Source organism: Nomia melanderi, chromosome 4 (assembly GCF_051020985.1).
Source record: "Nomia melanderi isolate GNS246 chromosome 4, iyNomMela1, whole genome shotgun sequence".
Classification (NCBI taxonomy): Eukaryota; Metazoa; Arthropoda; class Insecta; order Hymenoptera; family Halictidae; genus Nomia; species Nomia melanderi.
The window spans coordinates 11,778,663-11,805,526 of NC_135002.1; the positions used below are offsets into that span (position 1 = coordinate 11,778,663).

A 26,864-nucleotide genomic window follows, 5' to 3' on the forward strand; every position below is an offset into this window, starting at 1 on the left:
ATGTGTATTTTTATAATATTATAAACACTGAAATATATTTCACTCGTCAATTTTTTCGGATATTTAACAGATTTTTTGGAAAAATAAGAATTTGAGATGAAATCTAACTACATCACACGTTACAATAGACCGTTTCCCTACAGAATCCGTCAAAGAAAACTGTACGTGTATTTACTTTGTTTTCCGTAGAGAAAATAAATTGGTTCTGCAAAATCAGAAGTATTGCCAGTGTTCCTCAACGATTGCTTAACGTTTCCTTCTTGCATTTATCGTTTTCAAATTATTTTTCCACAAAAATATAAATTAAAAAATAATAATGCGTTATTGTCATTTTAAAAAGTAAGCTGTCACTGATATCTACATACGTTTCATTCATTGCAAGACAATTTAATTTTTATTGAGATATTAAAGTTATGGACAAATGTTATTTTGGTATAAACTGTATTACTTGTAAACTGTACTAAGTAGCATTCAATAATTCAATTTGGTTGAGGGTCACCGCTGGTCCCTATGGAATTCAACGTATTGTGATCAATCGGTAAAGTATTAACTACAATACATGCATGAAACAACTACTATTATTATTTAGGTAAAGGAAACGTAACACAGTCTCTGACTCGAGTTGAGAACCACTGGCTATACCTCGTGTTCCTTGAAACTGTTTTCCTTTCTTGATCGAAAACAAAATCTAAAACGTGCTTTAGTGTGCTTTGATGGTTTCCATACAGAACGCTCTACTGTATTGCATGGTGAACTCAGATTTTATCTCAGACGCCTCATTTTCAATATACACGAAAAATATGCAGAAAATCGGAATATAATGGATATCTCAGTCATTTTACAGACTTTTTGAATATATTTCAATGTTTATAGTGTTATACAAATATATATAAGTTCGTGGTATATAATAAACTTTTTAGTAATTAAATAAATTACGATAAAGTAATATCTTCGAAAACAAAACATTGAAAGTTCTAAACATAATTAAATACCTATGTCACAATTCTTCAGTAAACAATTTAGGTACATTTGAACACAAGGTAAAAAATGTAGATAAAAGCATAACAATAAAGTTGCAGGGAAATAAAAAAGCACATAAAAGCTTGAAGAAACTGTTACTTGTAAGAATGCAGCTACGATATTTTATTATTCTTTTGTTCGCTAAGAATATCGCGCGAAACGTACTTGAAAAGTTAGTCGGTTCCATTCAGAAACATTCTGTTCCACTTAATATTCATACAAATTTTACTCTGACACACATTGTTGCGCAGGAATCTGCCATTTTTTATGATGTTAATCGTTTTAAAAAACATTTTATATCCATTCCATAAGAATACTCGGAATTTTTTGGTTAAAGTTCGACAGGAAAAATAAATATTGATAAATGTTATATCTGCAATGAAATTACTACGCATATCTCAAAACAAATAATTATTGAAAACATGTATATTATTAATACATATATATATATTTTTAGATGTCCGTAGTAATTTCATTGCAGATATAACATTTGTCAATAATTTCTTTTTCCTCTTTCTTTAACACATTCTGTTTCACGGCAATCGTGCCAATTAAAACTTCACTTCCTCTATTTTTTCATTGCCAATATTTTCCTGCATTTCTCCATCCAGCTGTTCATTCACACTACATAGATGAATATGAGTTGGCTGTTTAAAGTTTAATATATTCGGTGGAAGTTAACGTTACTTTTGAGCCTTCATGTAAACTAACTTTTTCCGTGGTATATGTTTCATTTAATTTAACTTTGACAATACGGTCCTGCCATTAATATTTGTCCACGAACGTTCCTAGGTAAATTCTGACACACTTTAAGCAACAAAGTTACTTTATATGTTCTGGTAGCATCGAAACATATTTGACACATATTTGTTCAACTTGGTTCAATGCATGCAATACAATGTAAACATTAAAATTCAAAATATAGAGAGAAAAGAAGAAAGTTTTGTACGTTTTTTAAATATTTCTATTTCGTTTTATGCGTATTCGTTGCCTCAAATGTTTAATTAATAAATTAAAGACTCAGAAAACCGTAATCTATAAACTGGTAAAAAGCCAAATGGAATATCTAAAAATTGGTATTGTTCTTCTTACATGACAAATGGAGTACACCTTTTATTGTTATTTTCGCTTCTCTCGCGGAGAAGGCTATTCTTTAAATACACGAAATTAAAGACAAGAACTTTGTAATATATATAATAATTTTTCAGTTGATGACAATGAATATCTTTGATGACAAAGAATTATCTTTCAATGCATGGTAATTTGTGCAAACTCAAGGACTTTCGTCATGTTTCTTACTAACGAAAGATATTTTATACTCAGATGCACGTTATTCTACAATTCCATCCTTCAGCCGTACTTTTAGTGCTATACGAATAATTTCTCCCTGTGGAGCTAGTGTGTACACGGATTCTGACTAATTGATTTTTTATTTTTAACTATTGTATACATTTCTGTATTAGTTGACTTACATTTATCCGATACATACGATTGAAGCATATTCATTTTAATAGCTTCTATTGTAGCTTTTTTTCTGATTAATCTCGCAAGAGCTACTTTAGCATTATTAATCTCTTAGAAGAAACAAGAATTTATTGTAGATATAAATTTACCATAAGAATTAAATATTTATGAACGAAAAATAAATTTAGTAATGTAAAAATTAAGTAATTAACAATTAAAGTGAAATGAATAAAAGTCATATTAATCAGAGTTGAACACTTTACTCAAACTGAAAATCGAAATTTGAAAATATGAACACACACGAATAGTTTTTAAAATTTTATTCTATTATGAATAAAATGAATTTTTTCCATCTAAAAAAAATAATTTATTTGATAAACATTAAATTATTTCAAATACTAATAAAATAGAAATTAACATGCATAAAGTTTTGTAAATTGCTCCTTTATAATTGTTATATCATTTCGGGTGTCTATTAGAGCTTTATGGCATTAAATGACATACCATCAGAAACTAGTAGATACCCAAAATGATATTACAATTATTGAACATGTTTTGTACCTTTTCCGGTTAAAGAGTTCTGACATACAAGTAATGTTCGGATGTATTTGAACAGCTGAGGACTTATCGTCTGCTTCCCCATTACATTCTATTGCGACATGCTTGAATTTACGATGCTTGAAATATTTCTTTCTAAATTCTTTTGGTAAGACATACGAGTAGATACATCCGCTGTAAGCGTAACGTAAATCATTAGGATTCTGTTTTTATTAGTTTCATATTCGTCTTTTTTAACGAATCTTTCTTAAATTTCTTCTTTCCATATTTTCTATTTTTCTCATTTCTATCCTTTCCTTGATTTTGTTTGTAATCTTTTAATCGTTATTTTAAATCTCCTTTAAAATTGTATAGTACTAAATAATGTAAACTTAATATTAATATCATCTTCTGCATGTTCAATTATATATTGTATTTCATGAATACATTATCTTTAGTTTTTCACTTTTAAGCTAATTCGTCCACATTTATTTGTGAAACACAAAAACAATCCTTTAAGTATATATTTTTATAAATAAAATGAATACTAGTTATGGTTGACTTAAAAAAATATCGTGTCTTTAATGTCTAAAAAATCTACTACGGATCAAAAACAGTACCATAAGAATACTAAATAAATATAACATTCATAGGCAGTAAATTAATTCATTAATCGAATAATTAGTGAATACTTTTTCGAGATAAACGTGTTCAAAGGTTTATATAAAATTAATATTTTTTTGTAAAATCGGTTCTTTGGCTGGCTACCTATGTAGGTATATATAATCTCTTAAATTCCATTCTTAAAAATAAATAAGTAAAATAAAATTATATTTAACGCTTAAGATAGTTATGTCAGTTGTTGCCTCGATGTTATGCTGAATATTTCAATTTGGAATAGATACAACTATAGTTTCTCACTTTTATAACGCCAGGAAGGAAAACTCTTTGTTTTTTACATCTTCAGCGCTACGTTCTTCACATCTTCTCTGCCTTCCCTACATTCCCTACGTTTTCTACATAACTCTTCATGACCCTTTCGTTAAACTACTTCAGAAACTGACACGAGCCTGAAAAGTCATAAGAATTCAACGAGAAACTATCAATTAACAAATATCAGAATACAATAAAGCAATTACACAGACCTTAAAACATGTTTCGTATCAGTTTAACCTATCGATCAGATGTTCCAGCTCACGAACTTCAGTTCTCCAACTTTTTTTTACAAACAAATACTTCCCATTAGAAAAAAAAACAAAAGACATTTCATTACCAACAGCAAATTCGTATAACTTTCGTTTCAACTTTTTTCATTAAAAAGTTCGACTTTATTTTTGGCGTGATAAGAGGTCCAAAGCTTTCGAGCGGAAAGGGGAAATTTGTACAGGGTAGAAAGTAATGTTTGGTCTTCAATATTATACGACGTGATTCTACACACTTGGTTTCAGGATTGAGATAAAGAAGTTATTATAAAATTTCCTTTCACCTTAAAAAGAGGGATTAAAATTTCTGATTGCGCCATCGTATTCAGTCAACAATCGATATCGCGTTCCTTTACACTCCTAAGCGAAATTTAGCAGCAATTTACAAGAAAACTATTAATTTCCGACCCATGGTTCCTTTGAGAAATTTGTCTCTACGACTAATAGAATAGAATGTTGCAATAACAAACTGTAACCCATTTTTCAAGGTCAGAGGGAAATTTGCAAACTTTATGAGATTGCAACTAAGAAACCCATTAAGTGAAACTTGCAGTGATACAAGCATTGCTACGAGTGATGGGTTTGAGTCTTCCAAAGTTTCATGATACATGTCGCACTCAAATAAAAACTGAAAAAGACAAATCCATCGCTTGCCGCGATGCCTCTATCGCCGCATATTTCAGCGTATATGCGGGCCTTTAGAATCTGGACGTCGGACTGCCAGTTATGTTTAGACTTCGTCAGATGTACAAGATGTTTACAGAGTGGTTAGGTTTACAAGTACACGCAGTTAGAATACTAACGGAGCATTTCGGTATACGTAATTGTTGTTTTTATACAGGGCTGACGATGAACATGTTTTCAAATAGACACAAGCATGATACAATGTCATGATGAATGTGATATCAATAATAATAGTAATGATAATAGTAATAGTAATAATAATACAAATAATAGTTATTATGAATGTATAGGGTCTTTAGTGGCGTAGGATGTAGCAACATATTGTTCGCCTCTCACGTTAGTTTTATCAACCACCAAACTAAAAGTGCACAGTGCACTTTTAACTTTTTAGCTACGGCGGGATTGGCTGCAAAGCTATACTTCTGTACGGCAACGTTTGACACGGTCTGCATATCATAAATGTAGCACTACGATTTGAGACTGATAGAAGTTTCCACTGTGCAATTACGTTCGGTTAGACTATAATGTGCACAGCTATTGATGGCAAAGAAAGAATTGTGCCGCTATAGTAGCGTACCATTCAAAAAGATGATATACACGACAGCCACTATAGTGGCGCATAGTAGCTAAAAGGTTAAGTCTACAGCCGATAGAACTAACGTGAAAAGCGAATAATAGAACGTTCAACAACTGCTTTTAGCGGGGGTAACAGCGCGACAGCGCGAGGTGCTCGATTGTTTCCGTTCGCAAGAAACCAAGTTCGAACAAATTGTAACGTGCACGCGGATAAAGAGGGAGACAGGCTGCGGCACAATAAAAGTTAATTACAGAAGAGCGAGGAAAACGGGTCGCAGCGCGCTGTCCGTTTTTCCGGCTCTCGACGCGTAACGGAGCCACTCCGAAACTGGAACACGATCTCTTGTTAGACGCGCTTCGCACAGTTTCTAATGTGGCCCTTTGATATCGCCTTTTAGCTGCCGCAGATCGAGCAAGACGGCTCCGACAATGGCAGAAGATTTCGGGTCGAGAACGGCGATTCTCCCGGCGAAAAGGAAGAAGTAAGAACAGCGTAGTAATTACGTCTCTTTGCGGGTCGCCCGTCTGTCCGTCGGCCATCTTCCCCACGGACTTCTCGGAGAAACACGGTTCACGGCTATAGAGATCATGTAAAATTTCCTAACGTCGCTTCACTGAAAGTTCGAGACCGACACCCTTGGTTCTCGCGTAATTCCATTAGCGGTTTTCGACGATTTGAATATAATTATTGCTACGAGAAGTTCTTTCGTAACCGGACTGCGGATCTTTAGACGGTTTTACAGTTTACTGTATCAGTTTAATTGGGAAATATCGGAGGGAAGCTTTTTCTCGTAAAGGATTGGATGTGTTGAAAGTAATACGGAAGTTTTATTATTTTTGTTCTATTACGTTTTTTGAAGTCGCTATAAACGTACGTGAAATCTGTTTTTGATTCTTTGTTACTTTAGACTATTTTTGTTAGCGTATACCCTTATGTTGTGTTATTTGATATGCTTCCAACAACTTTTGTGTCTGTTTTATTTATTTAACATTCCCAACAGTTAGATATTACGTTAGCATACGACCATTAACATTTATAGTTACACCTATCTTGTTTCTGACAGGACAGATCGCGTTGGATCGCTTCTATTTGCTCTGAATTCTGTTTAAGATTAATAAAAACATACAAACATTTCTGTAATTAATATTGGAAATATTAAAAATATCTGAATGAAAAGCTTGACACATATCACAAGAGCCAATCAATCAAAAGTATTTTTCATTTGCTTTAAACTAGTTTTCTTTTTTCTTTCTCTGCATTTCGTTATTGATAAAGCCAGATTATATGATTATGCAGATGTTCGGCTCACCCAGTACGCCGATATTGGAAAATCCTGAATACCAAACGCGCTGGTATTTCAAGTACTTCCTCGGAAAATGTAAGTAAAGTGTCTCTCTGTGATTTAAAAAATTTTAGATAAGTATCACATTAGATAGCGAGACTGATGAGTCAGCTGTTCCTCTTTTTATTCAATATCTCCCCTTCGAATCGGGTATACGTATAGAGCGCATCGTAGTAAGCGATGCGAGGAGAAGATGACTTCACGTACAGAAACAAGTTGAAAAGCTTAAAACTGAATAATCCTTTTTTGGAACTCCATGTGTGGTAACGATAATATGATATTATTAAATTAATATAATGATTTGACATTCTATCAAATATAAACTGTAAATATTTGTTGCAAATTTCAGTACTCAAAAACATAGTAAGATGAAAACAGCAGCATAATAGTTTTATTGTAAATATAACAGTAACATACTAATATTAAATAGTTTTCACGTTGAAATCGAGTAAACTTCCTACTATAAAAAATAATTTTGTTTTCTCTTTACTAGAGAAGATACTATTTACTAGAAAGAGATATGATCAGAAATATATACATTTTTATTATATACTTTTCAATTTGTTTTTACACGTCGAGTCGCGTTCACTTGAATAATTTCACTTATTACGGCATACGTTTGTATAATTTTGCAACAACAGAAAATATCCTTGGTCAGAAAAACTATCGTTACTAATCACTTTGTTATGTATTCTCAGTGCATCAGAATTACATTGCTGTCGATCAAGAAAGGAATCCTTTGTTTCTGTCGGTTGTAACGAGCGAAGTCAGCGATCAAAGCGTCCCACATTACAGAGTCATTTTATGGAGAAAAACCGTAAGCAAAATATTAAAAACTAAAAAAATATTACTATCAAGCTTCATAGAATTTAATAATGGATGAAATAATAAATTTTAGGGCGCTCAGAAAATATCGCTACCATACTCTGCGAACAAAACGATGACGATTAGACAAATACTCAGGTAAATATTAATATCATTATCATAATAATCCAATAATCTAACGTCGATGCAATATTATGCTTTATAACAAATTAATTTAAATACAATAGAAAATAAAAATATGTGTATATGAATAAGATGTCGTATACTGTCAATAGGAAAAAAGGAGATTTTAAGATCACTTTTATTGTTTTCAACAAAAGATTGTCAGAAATCTTAAGATCAATTTACTTTTTCAAGAATTCTCACTTTCATCTCTTATAAAGTGTAGAATATTGGACTTTCAGATGATTTCAACAATCTATCTTACAAGATCGTTCGACATTAAATACAAGAGTAAAACATTAATTTCGATGCCATAAGAACTGCTTGAAGTGGTGTCCGCTTCCATTGACGCAATACTGCAATCGTTGAACTACTGAAGCCCTCTTGTGATGTAAGAACCGTTGTTTTACTCCTTTATTTAACTACAGATGACCTTGCATTAGAAGTTATTGAAATCATTGAAACATCCGTTATTCTACCAGGAACAAAATAGAATAACATACTACTTGGAGAAATAGAGATATACTATACTTTACAGAGATTTACAAAGATAATTTAGTTAATTTTTTGTTATTAATAAGTCAATATTTTAAAAAGTATCAAAATATTAATATTAAAACTTTTTTTTAATTTAAACATTTCTAATTATAACTTTCAATTGTTATTAAAACATTTTCCATTATAACGTTTGTTTCTACATTGAAAGAATAATAAAATTTCATTAACAAAGAAAGTGTTCTTGGTCACGAAGAGTTAATAACATTTCAAATGTATAGATAAATTGAGGACCCAGCAGAGATAATTAAGGTAATCAAAGGTACTTCATCCTATTCATATACAAGAAGAAAGGTATATGTCGATAAGAAACAGCTTGTAACACAGATTTATTAAGCACAATAGAATCTCAATTATTTAAAGACGATTTAATCTCGCAAATAGTTATCTAAACAATGTCATCTAACGAGGATACATTTCGAAATGATAATCAGCGATTTCATTAAAATATTTCATACAACTAGAACATTAAAAAATGTTTGACACTGAGCCCTTTCGTCAACGTGCATACACGAAAATAACTTCACTGTCGGAACTTTCGAAAGTCACAATATAATTAATTCTTTTAAAAACCTGAAATACTTACGATTAAAACTGTATATTTATCTTACATTTTAAATTATACTTGACTAAAACCTGTTCATTAATGTGAACAATTCACTTTTTAACCAAATTGTTATTCTGTACGGCGAAAGATCATAATATAGAAACATTGATTGTCTTTAAATCGATCAAGAAATCTATACCACGAGTCTATGTCGTCATTATATGGCAAGGGATTAATTTCTCGATATTTTATATCTCCTTTTCTTTCTACTATTATTTAAGTGTTTCTGTAAAAGATTTTCAATTAAATTTGTATATTTGCACAGATTCAAGACTAGGAAACCCTTCGAATCTCAAGAAACCTATTGTTCTAATTTTTATAAAAAATTGGATTTAAGTCACTCTAATTGCTTGATAGTTTTAGTGTTAAAGTTAATGGAAAAGGTTATAGTTACAATCTTTATTAGGCGGTTGCCTAAGTGTTAATTCAAATTTCAGCAACTTCTTTGGACTGGACAAGCTCGATAAAGTGCCGCGCGAAATATTCTCACCAGAGATACAAAAGGTGAGTTCCCTTGCTCTCCTTAGTCAACGTAAAAATCCGACTGGATGAGTATATAAACTAAGTTTCGCGTCACAGGACCTGCTCCTGTTGGAAGAGCAAGAGGGCTCGGTGAACTTCAAGTTCGGCGTGATATACGCGAAAAAAGGGCAAACTACCGACGATGAGATGCTGTCTAATGGTAAATTGATTAGAAGCGTAACTTTAACGACTAAATAGGTCAGCTATTGGCTCCCTACACATCGTCTCGTTTATAGAGGAGGGCAGCCCGGAGTTCGAGAACTTCCTGGAGATTCTGGGCGAGAGAATATGGTTGAAGAACTGGGACAAATACAGAGGTGGCCTGGACGTGAAAGGTGTCGTGTATTTTCTATGATACAGTATTCCTTTCCCCTTCGTGCGAAACTATCCACCCCCTTGTTTTGGAGTTTTTATACCCGACATAGTCAAATGCTCCTCGGAACGAGAGATCTATCAACCATGACAGAAGCAACAGAAAAGATTTCATGCTATGAAATAGTCCAATATTTTGCTTTACTTTTATAAAAGTATTCTCTACATGTTGTTGCACACCAGGATTATTCGGAGATAATTAAGACCAAGTATGTCTTTGTCTAGGCAATTCTTAATAATGTTTTAATCAGAATTATTTTCAATGTAACCGTTTTTTATCTGTTTTGGAGAATAATTTGAAATTCAATTTAAGCAATGAGAATGATCGTATTAATAGTTGGCATGTGGATAGTATTCCAAACTGTCGTCAAAACAGAAGAGGCATCCGATAGATACAGACAAATTTCTGTAACTTTCCCAAGTTCAACAATTCTTAAGAATCGCGAATATCTTAAAATAATTTATTAAATCTTTTTTATTTTAAAGTTTTCTTTTCTTATACTGTTTAATCTTCCTTAAATTGTAATATATAATTCTATGAACTTTTGCAAATAAATACTTGAAAATTAAATACATAATTGAACACCAATTAACAATGAACATACAATTGAAAGAAATTAGTAGCGATGATAAATGGTTAAAACCATTCTTAAATTGGTAATTAATATATTAAAAATTTGTTCTGGTCGATTTTGTAATTAGGAACTAAAATTAAAGTCAAAATCTTCAACTGATCGGTAATCGTTTAGAACTTTAATAACCCATTATTAACCCACTACTTGACTAGTCAAATAAAATCGTAAACTCTACTTTTACAAATATTTATTTACTTTTTTATTCTAAGGAAAAGTAGAATTTGCTTTCTACAATTTAACTGTCAGAACTTTATAAAGATTTGGAAAGAATCAATTCAAAAAATTAAATTTCGTATTTAAAATAACGATTTAATGAACATAACAAGTCAATTGTTTTATTAAATGCATTAGATCAGTTAAAAATGATGAACGAGATCAGTTAAAAATAAACGAGCACCGCTCGCTCAACTGCCAACTAGCTCATGATAGAAAAAGAACGTCTTTCTATCGTTTTTATTTTAAGAAATATTAAAAAAGAAACTAATTCGTATTTTAAATTATACTGATCATCGGTGACATTATTGTCATGAATGATTATAATCTTAATTTCCTTAACCAATTATTAATCTGTCATTTCATCCAGTCTAACCCGTAGCCATAAACATGAATGTTAATATTCAAATGTACGTCAAACATGGTTCCAGCCGAAGATAGATAGCACAGCGGTCAGAGTGTTGCATCAATCTTGCTCGTCTTTCATAACACACAGCAAAAACTTCCAGGTGACATGACTGGCAAAGAAAGTTACTACACGGTGTACGCGGGCCACGAAGTGATGTATCACGTGAGCACGATGCTCCCTTACTCAAAGGACAACCCACAGCAGCTGGAGCGGAAGCGGCACATCGGCAACGATATCGTTAATATTGTTTACACAGACGACCCCGACGCCATAGACACGTTCAACCCAAACTGCATCAGGAGCCAATTTACGCGTAAGTCGTCTATCCTTGCGGAACTCAAGGCCAACGAAGGTTGAGCTCTATCTTTTGACGCAGACGTGTTTGCGGTCGTGTCCGCCGAGGAGAACGGCAAAGGCTGGCGCGTGGCTATCTATTGCGACGAGAGCGTCCCTTTGTTTGGACCCAGCCTGCCCTGTCCTCCTGTTTTCGAGGACCCTTTCACCCTGAGAGAATTCTTGCTCGTGAAGCTGATCAACGGCGAGAAGGCCACCTTCAACACACCCACGTTCTCGCGGAAGAGAGAGAGAACGCTGGACGCATTGCTGAGAGACATGTACCAAGAACACACGCAAGAGAGCAAGAGCAACGTAAGTTTGAACGGATAAAGCCTGCCACCAGGGGTTGAACACGTTCACGCCGGCATGTGGCACCTGTGGCGCACAGCTAATTTATAATATTAACCTGTTAATCGTGGAATTTATTTTCAAAAATCTCTCGTTTTGCGTGATAAAATCAAATAATGAAGTGGGTACTCTTGTATATGTATGAAACTTTCTAATAGTTACTTTCGGAATCTCTTCAATTCCTGGCTGTTAGCCACTTTAATAGCACCACGCATGAACGGCCACAGACAAATGTCAATGCGTTGCATCAGTATATGTATATGTAGTTCAAATGTGATGATATTACTACCTATTCCTTGGCGTAGGATTTTCTTCGCGATTATGCTTAGATATATTTTACTATTAACTCTCTGCAAGAACGCAAAGAAGTTTTGTTCTCGTTGAAAGTATACTTTCAGTTTAAAAGTAAAGCATTCATGACAATGAAACAATCTTTCATTTCGGTCCATATATAATAAGGAACATTGATATTCATTAAATTGATCGAGAAATCTGTACTACGAGTCTCTCTCGTCATTATACGATAAGGGGCTAATTTCCTAATATTTTATATCTTTTCTTTCTGTTATTATTTTCATCTTCGTGAAACAGTAGTATTATTACAGCCAACTCTTCAATATTAACACTGAACCTACCGGACGTGTCAAATTAACTCAGTTGAGAATTTTTATTTTGCAAGTACTTAAATTATGAAGGTGTTTTTACAGAATATTTTTAATTAAATTTGTGAATCTATACAGATACAAAACTAGGAGATCTTCGAATCTCAAGAAACCTATTGTTCTAATTTTTATAAAAAATTGAAAATAAATTACTCTAACTACTGAGTAGTTTTAGTGTTAACACTCCGATTTATCTGCTATTTTTTATGGACAATGCCATGAATCTGTGCTAAACAAATATAGTGCTGGTGTGGCACTCATATTCTATTGATGTCAATACATAAAGTATTAAACTGTAATAAATGGTGAACTGTACCAATGGGAGGATACCTGAACACGTAATTGGTCTGATGGTGTTGTGATAAGTATGCGACAGCCTTTAAGATCGTCGTCATTCTAACAGTATAACGCCGATTCGACGTCAAACCAAGATTGACGTATATTCACATTATTTACATGTATTTTAATAGATGTGCTTTCATCTAATGACATCAGCACAGTATTGCTACTCTTCTTTGTCGATTCGATAACAACTGGAATGTATTACCTGTGATTAATTTAACATATTCGAAATGGATGAGAACTGTTGTTCCTAAGATGAGAGAATCCTAATTTTTATTATAATTCTCATGTGTAGTTCTTAAGACAATCCTAAGACAGTACTGCAGTTTTTCAAGATGATTCTCCAATTTCTAAGTAATGCCGTAGTTTCCGAGATGATATTAAAGTTTCCAAGTGATACTGTACTTTTCAAAGCGGCACTATATACTTTACCATAGTTTTTCAAGGTAGTACTGCAGTTTCCAAGGTGATAATGCAGTTTCTGAGATGATGCTCTACTTTTCAAAATGATACTATATATTTCACCATACTTTTTCAAAGTTATGCTGCACTTTCCAAGATAATACTGCAATTTGTGAGATGATAATGTACCTTCAAAAACGATACTATATACTTTTTAAGATGACACTGTAGTTTCCAAACCGACACTTATTTCCCATCCATCTCGAATGTGTTAATTTCAAACTTCTATGTACAGAATACATTTTTAACTTTTTTTATTATCTTCCTCTTTATCTGCTACTACAGATAATTTCTTTAATAGTGGATTTCAACCAAATTTGTATAAAATAGCTGATACTTGAGTAGTCTCATATGTACTCAACGCGTTAACAGCTGAATGTTGTTGCGCTACTATATACTGTACTATTGAATAGACGATTGTGTATATGTCGATGATGGTTCGATACCCGATTGGTGTTATGCTGTTAATTGAGCAACGACCTTGAATCGAACTGCCCTGATATACAGAATATTAAGAAGAAATAGTTTCATGATATCAAGAGTAAATAATATTTGCCAAATACATGAAAAAATTGTAATAATCATGAGTAGAAAATGAATATTTTGAAAATTATAAAGAATTTTTTGTTTCGATTGAAGCGACTGATTATCTCATCTAGGAAGATGACACACCTTTAGATACTTACAGTTGGGAGATGATTTGTCTTGTGAAATGGCATAGGGGCACGAGATGTCTCTCTAGTTTCATCATTTTAATTGGTTACACATAGCCGTATTACCGACTAGCAAATTAGTAATCGGAAGTATCAGAAATTGGGAAATAAAACCAACAAAAAATTAGTTGAGAAAAAATGAAGACTGATTAATTTAATTGAATTCCTCGGCTTAGTCTTTTAGCTATAATTATTTATATTTACTGGCTTTAGTATATATCAACTTTTCGAATAGTATGTCACTTTAACAGTACAATTCTTTCTCTGTCATCGATACCTGTGCACATTATAGTGTAATCGAACGTAATTGCCCAATGGAATATTCTATCAGTCTCAAATCGCAGTGCTACATTTATAATACGCAGATCGCGTCAAATCTTGCCGTACACAGGTACAGCTTCGCGGCTAATCTCACCATGACTAAAAGGTTAAACGTCAAGTCATCTACTAACTGTATATACTTATGCACAGTAGTGTAGGTTTTTCCGTTTGAAAATGCATCCACCTGCGTTGCGAACTGCGAGAACAGAAGCGAACTGATAGCGAGAAGCAAAGGTTCGTCCGTGTATTGGCTGTAGCCCCTCTCCCTCCTAGAAAAGAAAACCGAACGAATTTTCGCAGAGCATGTTAAACCGACGAGCTTTGTCGGATGTGGTGGAGGCTCCAGGTCGACGTCGCGAGGAGACGCGCGCTGTCGAGATGGTACGCGTCGGCCAGGCCTTGAAATTGGAGGCCATCGTGCGAGGACTGGCGCCCACTTCATTGGCCACGGCTGGTCCCTTGAAGCCCAGACCATGGGAGCCGAGGTGTATTTACCCGGACTTCCCTCACGAGGTCATATGCGGAGACGTTTGGCTGGACAGTAAAGTGGTTCTCGCTACGGAGAATGGTACCTTTTTAATAGAAGGTAATGCCTGCATTTTTTTCGTTATCCTTACTGCCACCCCTTCTCCTACAATATACAGTGATGCTCGCTTAAATTCCACAGGAATCTGCTCGGTTTAATTTCACTGCACCATTCCTACTCTTCTCTGTCTCTTATGTCTCGATCTCAGTGTAACGTGACCCCAATAGACAGAAACAGAAAATGAATACAATGAACGGAAGGGAAACAGACACACTTCAATAAAGGGACGCAAACATAAACAGTAATCGTGCAGTGATGAAAATTTCAGTTTCAGTAATATCAGTCTTACCTTTTCAAATGTCGTACCACTGGTTTATTGAGATTCTTCTGATTAAAATGAATTCAAACATGACGTAAATCGGTTTTATGGATTTGGAGGAAATGAATTTTTAATTTTGTTAATTAGATTAAGTCGATGAAACCAGTCTGATTTACGCCGTGTTGGAACTCATTTTAATCAGAAAAATGTCAACAACCTATTGATGCTATATTTGAAGGTAAGGTTAAAATTACTGCAATTGAAATTTTCTTCATTGCATGTTTACATTTGACGCATGCGGTATTGTTTTGAAGTACTGTATCCCGACCCTGGATTTTCGGCGGAATGTTTCTATCCCGTTCTGCTCACTATATCGATTATCTGCCTTTGTCAGGCTGTGCTTGAGTCAATTTCTAGAAGCAGATAGCTTCCTCCTGTTTTTTCTGCTTAAGTTAGCATTCCAAAAATGTAAGCATAAATAATTTTACTTGCAACCCTAAAATACAAACTCACCGTAAAAGGTCCTCAATCTTTTTTTCTATATCTTTCTTCTTCTTATACTTAATCATTAAGGAAAAAGTGTAAGATATTTATACCACTGTATTGTTACGTGGAAGAATATTGCAAAATGTTTCTCATAGGATAGTAATGATTAGGGTCAATTCACACTATCGGTCCGCTTGCGCTCCATTCAATTTTCATGCATTGTTTATTGTTTTCGATGAACGAAGATGAACCGAGATAGGACCGAGATTCTTAGTGCGAACACATACATTATAAATAATTTGATCGAACCGAGAGCGGACGGAGAACAGCTTGAAATATGACTGATAGTGTGGATCGAACTTTATGTGTCGGGTGTCAATGATTCTAACATCTATCAGTGTTCTTTAAAAATGAAAAATTCATACATATCATTCAAAAGCACCGTCCAAAGAAAAAATATATTACTGCCATTTATCCGAAAAAATGTGAAAAATTAATTCATATATGAAAACGTGATCGATATATATATATTCGATTACTAATATATACTAATATATACATATTCTTAATTTTGAAATTAATTATATACAATTAAATATATATAATATTAGAAACTCTTTGGTAACTTTCAAACCGAAACAGATGAACAGCAAATCGTTTACCTGTTGGAATCCATGTATGTGTGCAATAATAGCTTGAAATCGTATTTTACAATTGTCCATTAGCTCACATAAGATTCTTTGAAGTGTTTCGGTACAGAAAATGTAATTTCATTTGAAATAAAATGCTATTGTTTGCATTCATTTCAATCTAATTTAATAACCAATAGAACGTTATACCATTACAATTGAAATTTACAATCCCCATTTTCAATGCTATGATCTGTATAATACCTAAGTGACTGCTTCTTATGTCCGCGCACATACACACAGAGAAGTTTTCATCGCTTAGCTTTTGAAAAAATTTCAATTACACAATTTCTATTCGTTCTAATTGTACCCCTTTTATACTTGGGTTTTTGTCTCCTGCCAGTTGAGATAGGTGATTAACTTGATTTAAATACTGCAGCATCCTGTCTGTAATAAGCTGATTGAGATGAGATGTAAACAGTGACTTAAATATTGCATTTAATGCGGCACAAGCTATTTCGAAATACCTGCACTGCTTGACGGTACGATTGAAACTAACGCAGCATGCCTATTTCTATGCTTCATTTAATCGACGTTCGAAAAAAAAGGAATCCTCATCTTTCCATACAGACTGTAACGTAAGATTCGTAACATAAACACTCGCCACGCTGTAGAGAAAGTGGACTTATTTTATAATAAAAATAATTATACCTTTCGAGTAATGATATTTTTCTTTGCTATTATTTTTTTTAAAATTTATTATAGCTAATCAAACGATTACTAAACTCAGCATATATGAATAAAATCACGGAGATTATGTTAATAATTATTCTTCTCATATGACAAAAATCTTAACATTAGAACCATCGCACCTGTCGAACTGGCGGGTTTCAATTTTCTTATTTCACAATTATCAATATTTTGAAAATGTTACATATCCGGGATGATTTTAGAATAGCTATTTTAGTATATATATAAAGCTATTTTAAACTGTTTTATTTACGTGCGTAAATATTGTGAAATATATGAAGTGATATTTCAAATTTCAAATTGCCCCCCTTAAAAATCAAATTGCCTCCCTGTGAGGCGACGGCGCCACATTGGAAGACACTGCTATAGAGAGACCAATTAGCTGATTCCCCTATTAGATTTACTATTACGTTTCATTTTGCATTAAAGCATACAAGAATTGATACTAAATAAAGTGTGTCATAGAAATCTGACAAAAACAGACTGTTAGGCTGATAGAGTCAAACAGCTACGTGGAGGGTTGTTTTTCTACTTCCCGGTAAAATAAGGAAATAGAGAAAGAAGGAAGACATGTGATCTTTACATAACTCCACGCTTTCTTCAGCCGAAACAAGTATTACAATCCTGCTTGCAGGAAGCGTATATCTTCGATTTACTTATAAGTAACCGTTTAATTAGTTATAACACAGCGTATTACTCATCGGCATTGGCGGTATAGGCGAATGGAAGATAACCATCAATTCGATATTTCAGACTGCCTGTCCCACAGAATGATCTTCGACGAATCTGTGCAAATTAAACAGCTGGACGTAGTGGAACAGCACGGTATACTGTTATTCCGCACCGGGGACAAAGGGAAAGAGAGCAACGTTTACGTGTTTCGTCTGAGAGAGTTCGACAGCGCCACTGCCAGCAGATCGACAGAGGTGTTGAACGAACGCGAGGACGAACACGACTGCGAGGACAACGGTGACGAAGATGACATTGACGACGACGCCGATGAAAGCGAAGATAATGACTTAGAAAACTTCGCGCGAGCCACCGCGAAATTCAAACCCGTGATCCGTACTCGTGGACGCGTTCGGGTGCGACCTTTGGCGGTCAGAGGACGAGCTCATATAAAAGATAGAAGGCTACCAAGGACGAGAGGCTGCCATTTGTACACCACCACCATGCCCGGTGGTTCTCATCTGCGCATGGTATTCTTCCTACTCGTCGCAAGCCTTTTTTCTTCCATTTTTCCATTGAATAACTGAACAGGAAGTTTTGAGTCACATTTCAGCAATCATAAGAAACACAGACATCTCGATCAAATTTGATCGTTTCCCCTTTGACAATAGAGGAACGAAAGTACTGAAATATTATTAATAAAATGTGAAAAAAATGTTTAGATCTTCCTTTTGTATAATCTGCGATGTAAAAAATGTGGACTAGATTCTTATTTCGATCCTATTAATCCTCTGATCCGAATCGCCTCGGTCTACCCTACCTCTACACTCGCACAACCCGTCACACACTTTCTAAAATTTGATTGTTTCATTCGCATATGCATCCAAAATAACCACACCCTAATCCGATCATTTCAGTGTGTAGCGGTTGGCAAACGTCTCACGGTGCTTCAATGGAAGCACAGTGCAGCGTGGACTGCGTGGTGCTCCACAGCGGACACAGACACCGTGGATGGTTTCATGGTGCTGAAAGAGTTCAACGCAAGCGAAACACCGTCCCTGGTGACGATGATCGAGAACACAGACTCGACCAACGAGTGGACGCTCTGCTGTGGTATTCGACACCACTTCGAACTGATCTCCGCGAATGGAAGTACGAGGATTCTTCACATTGACGGTGCGTCGAAGCCGCATCTAGTCGCGGCTTTGGATCTCTGCGAGGACGAGGAGCCAGAATTGTTACTCTGTTACAATAGTACGTAAACGCAGCACAAAAACTTCCACTTATAGTATGGTTTTTAATAAGAGTTTCGTATTTTCAGACACATGCCATTTCCAGAAACTCGTGGAGGAGAACACTGCACAATCCGAGTTCGATTTCAGCTGGAATTCCGTGCCAGCAGCTATAGGTAAAGCAACCATTTGATTTTCTTACGGTATTTTCTAACCCCTTACACTATCATTTAGCCGAGTAACATCCGGGCTATGATTATACTGACTGACATCTCTCTAGTGTTATGCACTCGAGTCTCAGTAGTGACATTCATGTCTGAAATTGTTTGGTCTGAAATTGTGATCATCACAGAGACCTGTCAGAGTAGCGCAAGGGATTAACTCTTTGCACTCGCAGAATTTAATCTTTTAGTTACGGCGGGACTAGCATCAAAAATCTTTGTACAGCAAGGTTTAACGCGGTCTACGTATCACAAATGTAACACTGCGATTTGAGACTAATAAAAGTTTCCACTGTGCAATTACGTTTGATTAGGCCATAATGTACACAGCTTTCGATGGTAAAGAAAGAATTGAGTCGCTATAGTGGCGTACCGTTCAAAAAGATGACATATATAAAAGCCACTATAGTGGCAAATAGTAGCTAAAAATTGCGTTCAGAATGTCCCATCAGAAGGGACTTCCAAGTGCCAAGGGTTCATCTTCGAAAACACTTTTCAACGAAGAACTATTTGCAGCTTGTGCCTTTCCCTACGTGATCGCGTTCACCAAAGACACCATGGAAATTCGGCTGATCATCAACGGAAATCTGGTGCACACAATGGCGATGCCCAACTTGAATTTGATCACATCGAAGCAGGACATCTTCTTCGCGACGACGGCCCCGGAGTTTCTGCCGGGGAAGTGCGAAAGAATTCGGCTGGACGCGAAGCCTTCGGACAAAGAAGAACCGGTTTCTAGTCCGCCTCCTTTCGCACAGTCTTCGTCCTCCCGATCTAACTCGCAAAGTATGTACGCTCGTCCGAGAGAAATCATAATTTTCCTTCTATTTCTGTAACTCGCACGGTTTCGCAATTCACGCAACGTTCAGGATGAAACGCAACGGAATTCTTCAAAGCTATCAGCTCGTTTCATAAGCATCCGCGGGTTTCGTAAACGCAGTCACACCTTTTTTCGACCGGCGGCCGACGTCGATCGTTCTTTGTTGGATTGGCGCGCAAAAACTGCTGTTTCGAATAAGAAATTTGGAAGAGACATGCTGAACCATAAACTTTGACCAATTGTATGAAAACATTTATCGCTCACTTGTTTCATATGATTCTCAACGAGAATTTAGCGATTTAAATGTAAATATTAATGTTATATGGTTTTATGTGTTGCATTTTTTAGAAACTACTGATTTTCGAAGAATTATTTAAGTTTTAAAGCAGCAGAAAATTTCAAGCACTTAACCGTGACAGTCGAAACAAATCTCCAAGTATCCGTTTAAATTGTTTCCGCTAAGTCATTTGCTCGACGCAAGATCTAGCATGATCAAGCAAAAGAACCTCTCATTTCCGCTTTATTAACAATGATACCATGTTTTTCTACATTGGTCATTTTTTGTCCTATTCAAGACTCATAAACTTTTACCTCTTGACACCTTTGAATGTTCATTTCAATTTTTTATCTATATGACTGTCAAGAATGATGCGTATTTGAAATCAATTGTGTGATACATTCATTCGATAATCAAAACATACATAAGAATTAATCGCGTGATATTACATTACTAGTTTAAAAAGGACACACTTCGTAAATACGTAACGTTCCAACAAACAGGACAACACGAAAGAAGAAACTAATCAACTGACTTTTACTAAACGAAATACTGATAGAACTTCATGATAAAAATTCACTCATAGCGTAAGTTGGGTAGAAATGGCCCACTTTTTTTAAAAGAACTATTACATCATAAATATCATTGGTACCTAACAAAAAAGCAATATATTTATAAAAATAAATACATGTAAGAACAGTGAAGAAAATAATGCAATGTTCAATTAAACCTCACTTCATTTTTAAATGCGAGAAATTCCTTCATTTTATTACATATCGCGTTGTGTGAGGAATCTCGTTATATGAAAACAGTAGTCGCAAAATCTTCAACGCGTTGTAAGAGTTCGCATTGTGAGAACTCGCGTTATACTATTGTATACAGTAGAATCCCCTATAACGCGATTTAATTATTCCGTGTTAGAGCGTTTCACGTTTACAAATTTTGCATGAAATTCTCCTTTTGGATACCGGTCCAAGTTGTATTAAGTTGGTTCTCTGCTTGTATCAGTTTCTTATAGAAAATATCACTTTCAGAGTTATTTTTCAACGATTTTTTAATCGTGTTATAAGGAGTCCTGCTGTATATATTCGATAATCTAGATAAAATCGGGTCATCTTAGCCAGCGCTACCCTATCAGAAAGTAAGCTCCGCGAAAAATGCTGATCGTTACTTTTTTTTCACAGACAGCCAAAACGATTGGAAGCCGATAAGGATCTATCAGATACCATTGCAAACGTTATCCAGAAGCACCCTGTCGACCTGCAACCAAAGGCGATGTCCCAGCCCTATAGAACCAGAGATCACTTCTGCACCCCCAACCACCGATAGAACGTTCCTGACCGTGGAGCCCCACAGGGCATTAAGCCGATCTTGCAGCAGCAGTCCGACCCCGACGCCGACGAACCTGATGCCACCGCATTCCCCGTTAAGAAAATAGACCAAGTCGCGAACGTTTCAAACACATTTGAAAGCGGTTCAACGTATATTGCGACAGATTTGCAGGTACCTGATGCTTGTGCCTCGGTAGGATCGACGAAAGAGACGGGACGGCGGCGGCCAACCGCGCACGGTACATCGGCCGCGCGCGGCGATACTATGCGTTTATTGTAGTTAGATTTACTGCCGTTGCGACGCGTTCTGCTATAGGTGTAACACCGTACGCGCAAGAAGTGCCCTTGTCGCTAATGTGGAAAGACTGTCGGGTTAATACCCGTCGACGACGTTAATATAAAGATTAACAATGTTTGGGAAGCCGGAACATTGGTACGGCGAGATTAATGAAATTGATGAGATTTATGAAATTTTTGGATGTATTGTTGAGGCGACTCGAACGTTCAACGGCAAGCGACGAAAAAGAGGAAATCAATTCAGTTTTTCGAAATTTCGTCCAGCCCCGCTGGTGTCGCGCATGTTATTTTTAAAAGGATTCCGACTGTAGTGGTTTCGTCTATTTACATTACTCGCATAACCGCCTTACGTGCATATACACAATATGTCCACATGTACATACAAGGATAATTAATAAAATGTACGCCAATGAATTTACCATATTCTTGCTGTTAAAAGCGTCGTTCGACTGCTCGCAGAGTTACCCTCGTTGATTACAAATTGTTCGGTTTCTACGTTTGTGTACTTACTGGAAATAAAGGATGAACACTCCAAACGGAAGTACTCGTTAATCGTCGCAAAACGAGAAAGTCGAAATGCGAAAATGATACCCCTGTTCGTTTGAACCTTGCGTAACGCACCGGAACCATGTGCGATGTCTGTACTCTTGCTTTTTATGCGACTCGCAACTTTCAGCGATTCCCTGACTTAAAAATTCGACGATACTTCGAGCATAATGGAATGTTAATGTCGACGATTTTTTCGTCGATTTCCCACGGCATCCGTTTGAAAAAAATACAATCGCAATGGTTTGAATCACTCAGCAAGAACAATCTAATCGATATGATCGTCACGGTGGAAAGGACTAACTCACGTTTCCTGAAACGCGTTCAAACAGGTTCGAATCAAACGCATTCCGCGACTTTTTTGCTACATTGCCGAGAATTATAGATGCCAATCGCTGTCAAGCGGAGCTAAAGTAAAATGCTTTAGCGACCCCGGTCAGTCTCGAGCATTGAACCATGATGATTTACGTGTACCCGACTTATGCCATTATCAGCAAAACGTTGTAACACGATTGTTTTACCGTAGTTTCCCTGTCTATTCCACGGAAAAGCTCATTACTATCTGCTTGTCCGTGCGAAAACGAATTACCATAGAATTCGGTATCAGTACACTTAATTATCTATAATTTAAAATATCATCCTCCCACGTCTTTGAATAATCTTTTCCTACTACGAATACATTTTAAAAGCGAATAATGTTTCAGCGCGTAAAATAACATGTTTACATAACATTTGATCCAGGAACAATGAAATATTCACTTATTTTATAGTGATGTAACGCTTAATTTCAAATCAATTTCGTTCAATTTTTTAGTATCGGATAAACTGTTGCTCAGTAGCTTAAATCAATCTTAATCTTTTTACAAAAATTAAATTTTTGTTAAATGCGTCACATGCTGAGAAGAAAGTACAGCGTCACGAAAAAGTATCGGGCTATTTACCATATCTATGATTTATCAGAGAAAGTAATAGTTAAAGTTATGTAAATTAGCGTTGCGTATCTTTAATTTGCCATTTTTCCTATCAATGACAATTTCAAATAGTAGAAATATTGCCTACTCATTTATATTTTTTCTGTTAGGAATTTCAAATTCATGAACAGTGATATTCTTGGCAACAATTTTAACACATTCAGCAGGAACTTTACCGATATTCTAAATATTTTCTGGAAAAAAATATCTTTTGTGTCTGTTCAGAAAAGATTTATAACGTGTACGATTCATAAAGCGTACTAATATAAAATTTAATATAATCGTAATTTCCTGCCTGTTATTACCATTTCCCTTAGACCCAGTCGTCGGTTTAAAATGTAAATAAAACTTATTGTCAGACTCTTTTATTTTATCCGTTAAAAAAATGTAAGGTTCAAAGCACTGGTGTATTTGAATAACCGTTTAACCATTACTGAAATGTCGTAAATATTCTTCAGGCCGGAAGTCTTTTGAACCTGTTCAAAAATTAGAATTCATTCATAGTATGCAGGATTTACGAGAGGACTAACGATCACATGATACGAAATGTCTCATGCCTACATTATTTAGCTTCTTCCTCTATGATCACTCGAGCCCTTTGGAACCTTTAAAAATAATTTTCAGCGTGCTTATTAATAAAAGAAAATTCGATCCCCCGAACACTGGTGTTCACGAGTACCGGCGCAACATGAAAATTCTGTACGTTCTCTAGAAAGGAGGCTTTTTAAAGAGCGAAGGGTGCGCGAAACTTTTGAGTGGCAATGTATATAGACGGTGGAGCCGCGACAGAACAGACCATCTGGTGGCGATGCACTGTACTATCGGCAGTGGCTCCGTGCACGAGCGTAGAAAGAGAAAAAGAGAGAAAGAGAGACACAGGTACGAGACGAGGTTGTGGTGTGAGGTAGCCACCAGTCAACAGCGGAGACGGAGACGGAGACGGAGACAGAAAGTCCGAGGTAGCCCGTGCCTGTAGCTGCTCGTGGCTTGTTGTAACTCGTTGTAACGTGACGCGAAGGTGTGCCATGCTCTTTCGGGTGCCTGTTACTTCGTCCGAAGACGCCCGATCACGAGTCTGCCCAAGTGTCGCGTATTGAGTGTCGATAGTGTTGTGATCTATCGGCCAATCTGGCTAGCTTCGGTGTGCCAATGAAAAAACTATCGCCGACGTACATCATCGTGGAAAACTGTCAAGAGTGTCGTCGTGTCTCGGACGCTGCGTTCCAACGCGAAACGATTGGATAAGTGTTGGCCGTGAACCGTCCACAATCCTCGGACAGGGAACATAAGGTAAGGATCGAGCCGCACGCGGAAGTATAGTCGCGGAAACGAAGCGAACGGCGAAAACTCCTTGGCTAGAGTATAGTCGAACGTCGAGCATTCAGAGGTTATGTTTCCCGATGACCCCTCGACGCGCTCGCTCCTCCTTTTCCTCGTTGTCCCCTTTCCTTTCCTCTCCTCTCCTCTCCTCTCCTCTCCTCTCCTCTCCTCTCCTCTCCTCTCCTCTCCTCTCCTCTCCTCTCCTCTCCTCTCCTTTCCTCTCCTCTCCTCTCCTCTCCTCTCCTCTCCTCTCCTCTCCTCTCCTCTCCTTTCCTCTCCTTTCCTTTCCCCGTTCCGTTCCATTCCTATCCTTTCCTTTCCTTTCCTTTCCTTTCCTTTCCTTTCCTTTCCTTTCCTTTCCTTTCCATTCCATTCCGTCCCTATCCTTTCCTTTCCTTTCCTTTCCTTTCCTTTCCTTTCCTTTCCTTTCCTTTCCTTTCCTTTCCTTTCCTTTCCTTTCCATTCCATTCCGTCCCTATCCTTTCCTTTCCTTTCCTTTCCTTTCCTTTCCATTCCATTTCATTCCATCCCTATCCTTTCCTTTCCTTTCCTTTCCTTTCCTTTCCTTTCCTTTCCTTTCCTTTCCTTTCTTTTCCATTCCATTTCATTCCATCCCTATCCTTTCCTTTCCTTTCCTTTCCTTTTCTTTCCTTTCCTTTCCTTTCCTTTCCTTTCCTTTCCTTTCCTTTCCTTTCCATTCCTTTCCTTTCCTTTCATTTCATCCTTTCACCCTTCTCTTCCTCTCTCTCCTCTTCTTCCTCCACTTCTCCCTCGCGATCCCTTCTCCATCATATATTTTTTTCCACAAACAAATTTCTCGTCCGTGGAGAACCGTTTTCCGTTTTATCAACCTTCCACAGTTCCCGACGCCGCGATAACTAGATCCGTCCGAGAATTTTGCGGCGTTCGGTGAACTCGGCCGATCCAACGATCGGCCGAATCTTTCTCCGCTTTCGGCGTCTCACCCTTTTGTCTCTCCGTGTCCTTCTTCCTCTCTTTCTCTTTCTCCTTCTCGGCCTCGAGCCGCGGAGGCACTCGCACACGCACGTTCTCTCGCACACCGACGACGAGTATTCCGCTCCTTTCCTGCAAGACCGTGTCGTAGCCTTTCTCGCGGTAACGAGTTTCGTAACCTCCCTCGATAGCCAGAGTCGCCGACTATCAGCTGTCACCCTCTACTAGTTCTACCACCTGTCCGAAACTTTACCATCTTCTCTCCGCTCTGTCTTCATCTCCCCTCCCCTAACCTCAGCTTCAATCCCTATCGTGCGTTTTCCTTTTCGAATTCTTTTACGACCCCGAGACCACTTCGTTGTTGTCTACGAATGAAGAATGTTGCTCTGGTGTTTCTCGTGGTTTTACGAATTTCAACGTGGATGCGAAACAAACGGACGGATAGACAGACAGGAGATAGACGCGTACGTCGAAGAACGTGGAGAGGTAATCGGAGCAGCAAGCAGAGGCTAACCGAGTTGGACAGTCATGTTGATATTTCGGCGCGCAGGCTTTCTGGCTTGACAGCGTGACCGGCCTTGAGCCCCTCCGCGTCTCCCTCTTACACCCTTTACCACCATCCCCACCATCGCGGCTAATACACGATATACACTGCAGATCAGTGCTCCTCAACACGAGAGATTCTTGCGTCCGGGAATTTTCTTCGATCCAGTGCGCACCTCGCGACTTCTTTCTCTCCTAACAAGCTGCATATGGACGTTTCGCGTTCTAAGTGAACCGTTAAGTCGCGGGCCGAGTTATCTTCTTGTTCAAATAACCACCGCCTTCGTCTACCTTCTACCTTTACTCGGTAATCGTCTACCGTTCGATCTGTGCTATCATGTTTGGGTTTACGAGGATTTGAAAATTCGCTGCAATTAAACGCACAGGGACGCATGTAATTTTCCCGTGCAACGTTCCGAGTAGAAGTCATTTTAAGGTTAGGCGATTGGGAATTATTCCGATACTGTAGATCGACGATGTCTAGTTTTCCCGATGGCCGTGCGAAATTTCAGCCGACTCAGTTTAATCGCCGCCGCGATAAATGCATTCCCGTCCGGAACGTTATCCTAACGTTATCAAATCGAAGGTCGAACGCGGAATATATCTAGCGCGTAGACTTGTTATCTTCGATCAAGGAACTTCAAACCGACGAACGAAAGTCTG

The 26,864-nt window shown here is 36.7% G+C and overlaps 2 protein-coding genes across 16 annotated transcripts in view; both read left to right on the forward strand.

The window, feature by feature from the left end:
- The window catches only part of LOC116425506 (GTPase-activating Rap/Ran-GAP domain-like protein 3), a 59,085-nt gene extending 35,487 nt beyond the window's left edge, over nt 1-23,598 (forward strand). For 9 of the 15 annotated variants that reach the window (XM_076367390.1, XM_076367392.1, XM_076367391.1 and 6 more), the window contains 15 exons: nt 5,882-5,965; nt 6,781-6,862; nt 7,525-7,643; nt 7,725-7,789; nt 9,413-9,479; nt 9,555-9,657; nt 9,734-9,832; nt 11,227-11,439; nt 11,503-11,774; nt 14,611-14,896; nt 17,774-18,219; nt 18,607-18,943; nt 19,011-19,097; nt 19,659-19,928; nt 21,424-23,597. In XM_076367390.1, coding sequence (XP_076223505.1) covers nt 5,882-5,965; nt 6,781-6,862; nt 7,525-7,643; nt 7,725-7,789; nt 9,413-9,479; nt 9,555-9,657; nt 9,734-9,832; nt 11,227-11,439; nt 11,503-11,774; nt 14,611-14,896; nt 17,774-18,219; nt 18,607-18,943; nt 19,011-19,097; nt 19,659-19,928; nt 21,424-21,677 — 2,784 coding nt within the window. In that variant the 3' untranslated portion in view covers nt 21,678-23,597. The other 6 variants (XM_031973343.2, XM_076367399.1, XM_031973342.2 and 3 more) reach the window with 5 other exon arrangements.
- A 635-nt stretch (nt 23,599-24,233) lies between these two features.
- Nucleotides 24,234-26,864, forward strand: part of Hr39 (nuclear hormone receptor FTZ-F1 beta) — a 32,002-nt gene continuing 29,371 nt past the window's right edge. Inside the window, exon 1 of the mRNA XM_031973344.2 lies at nt 24,234-24,674. The gene's annotated coding sequence lies outside the window, so the exon portion shown is untranslated. The remainder of the gene's footprint in view (nt 24,675-26,864) is intronic.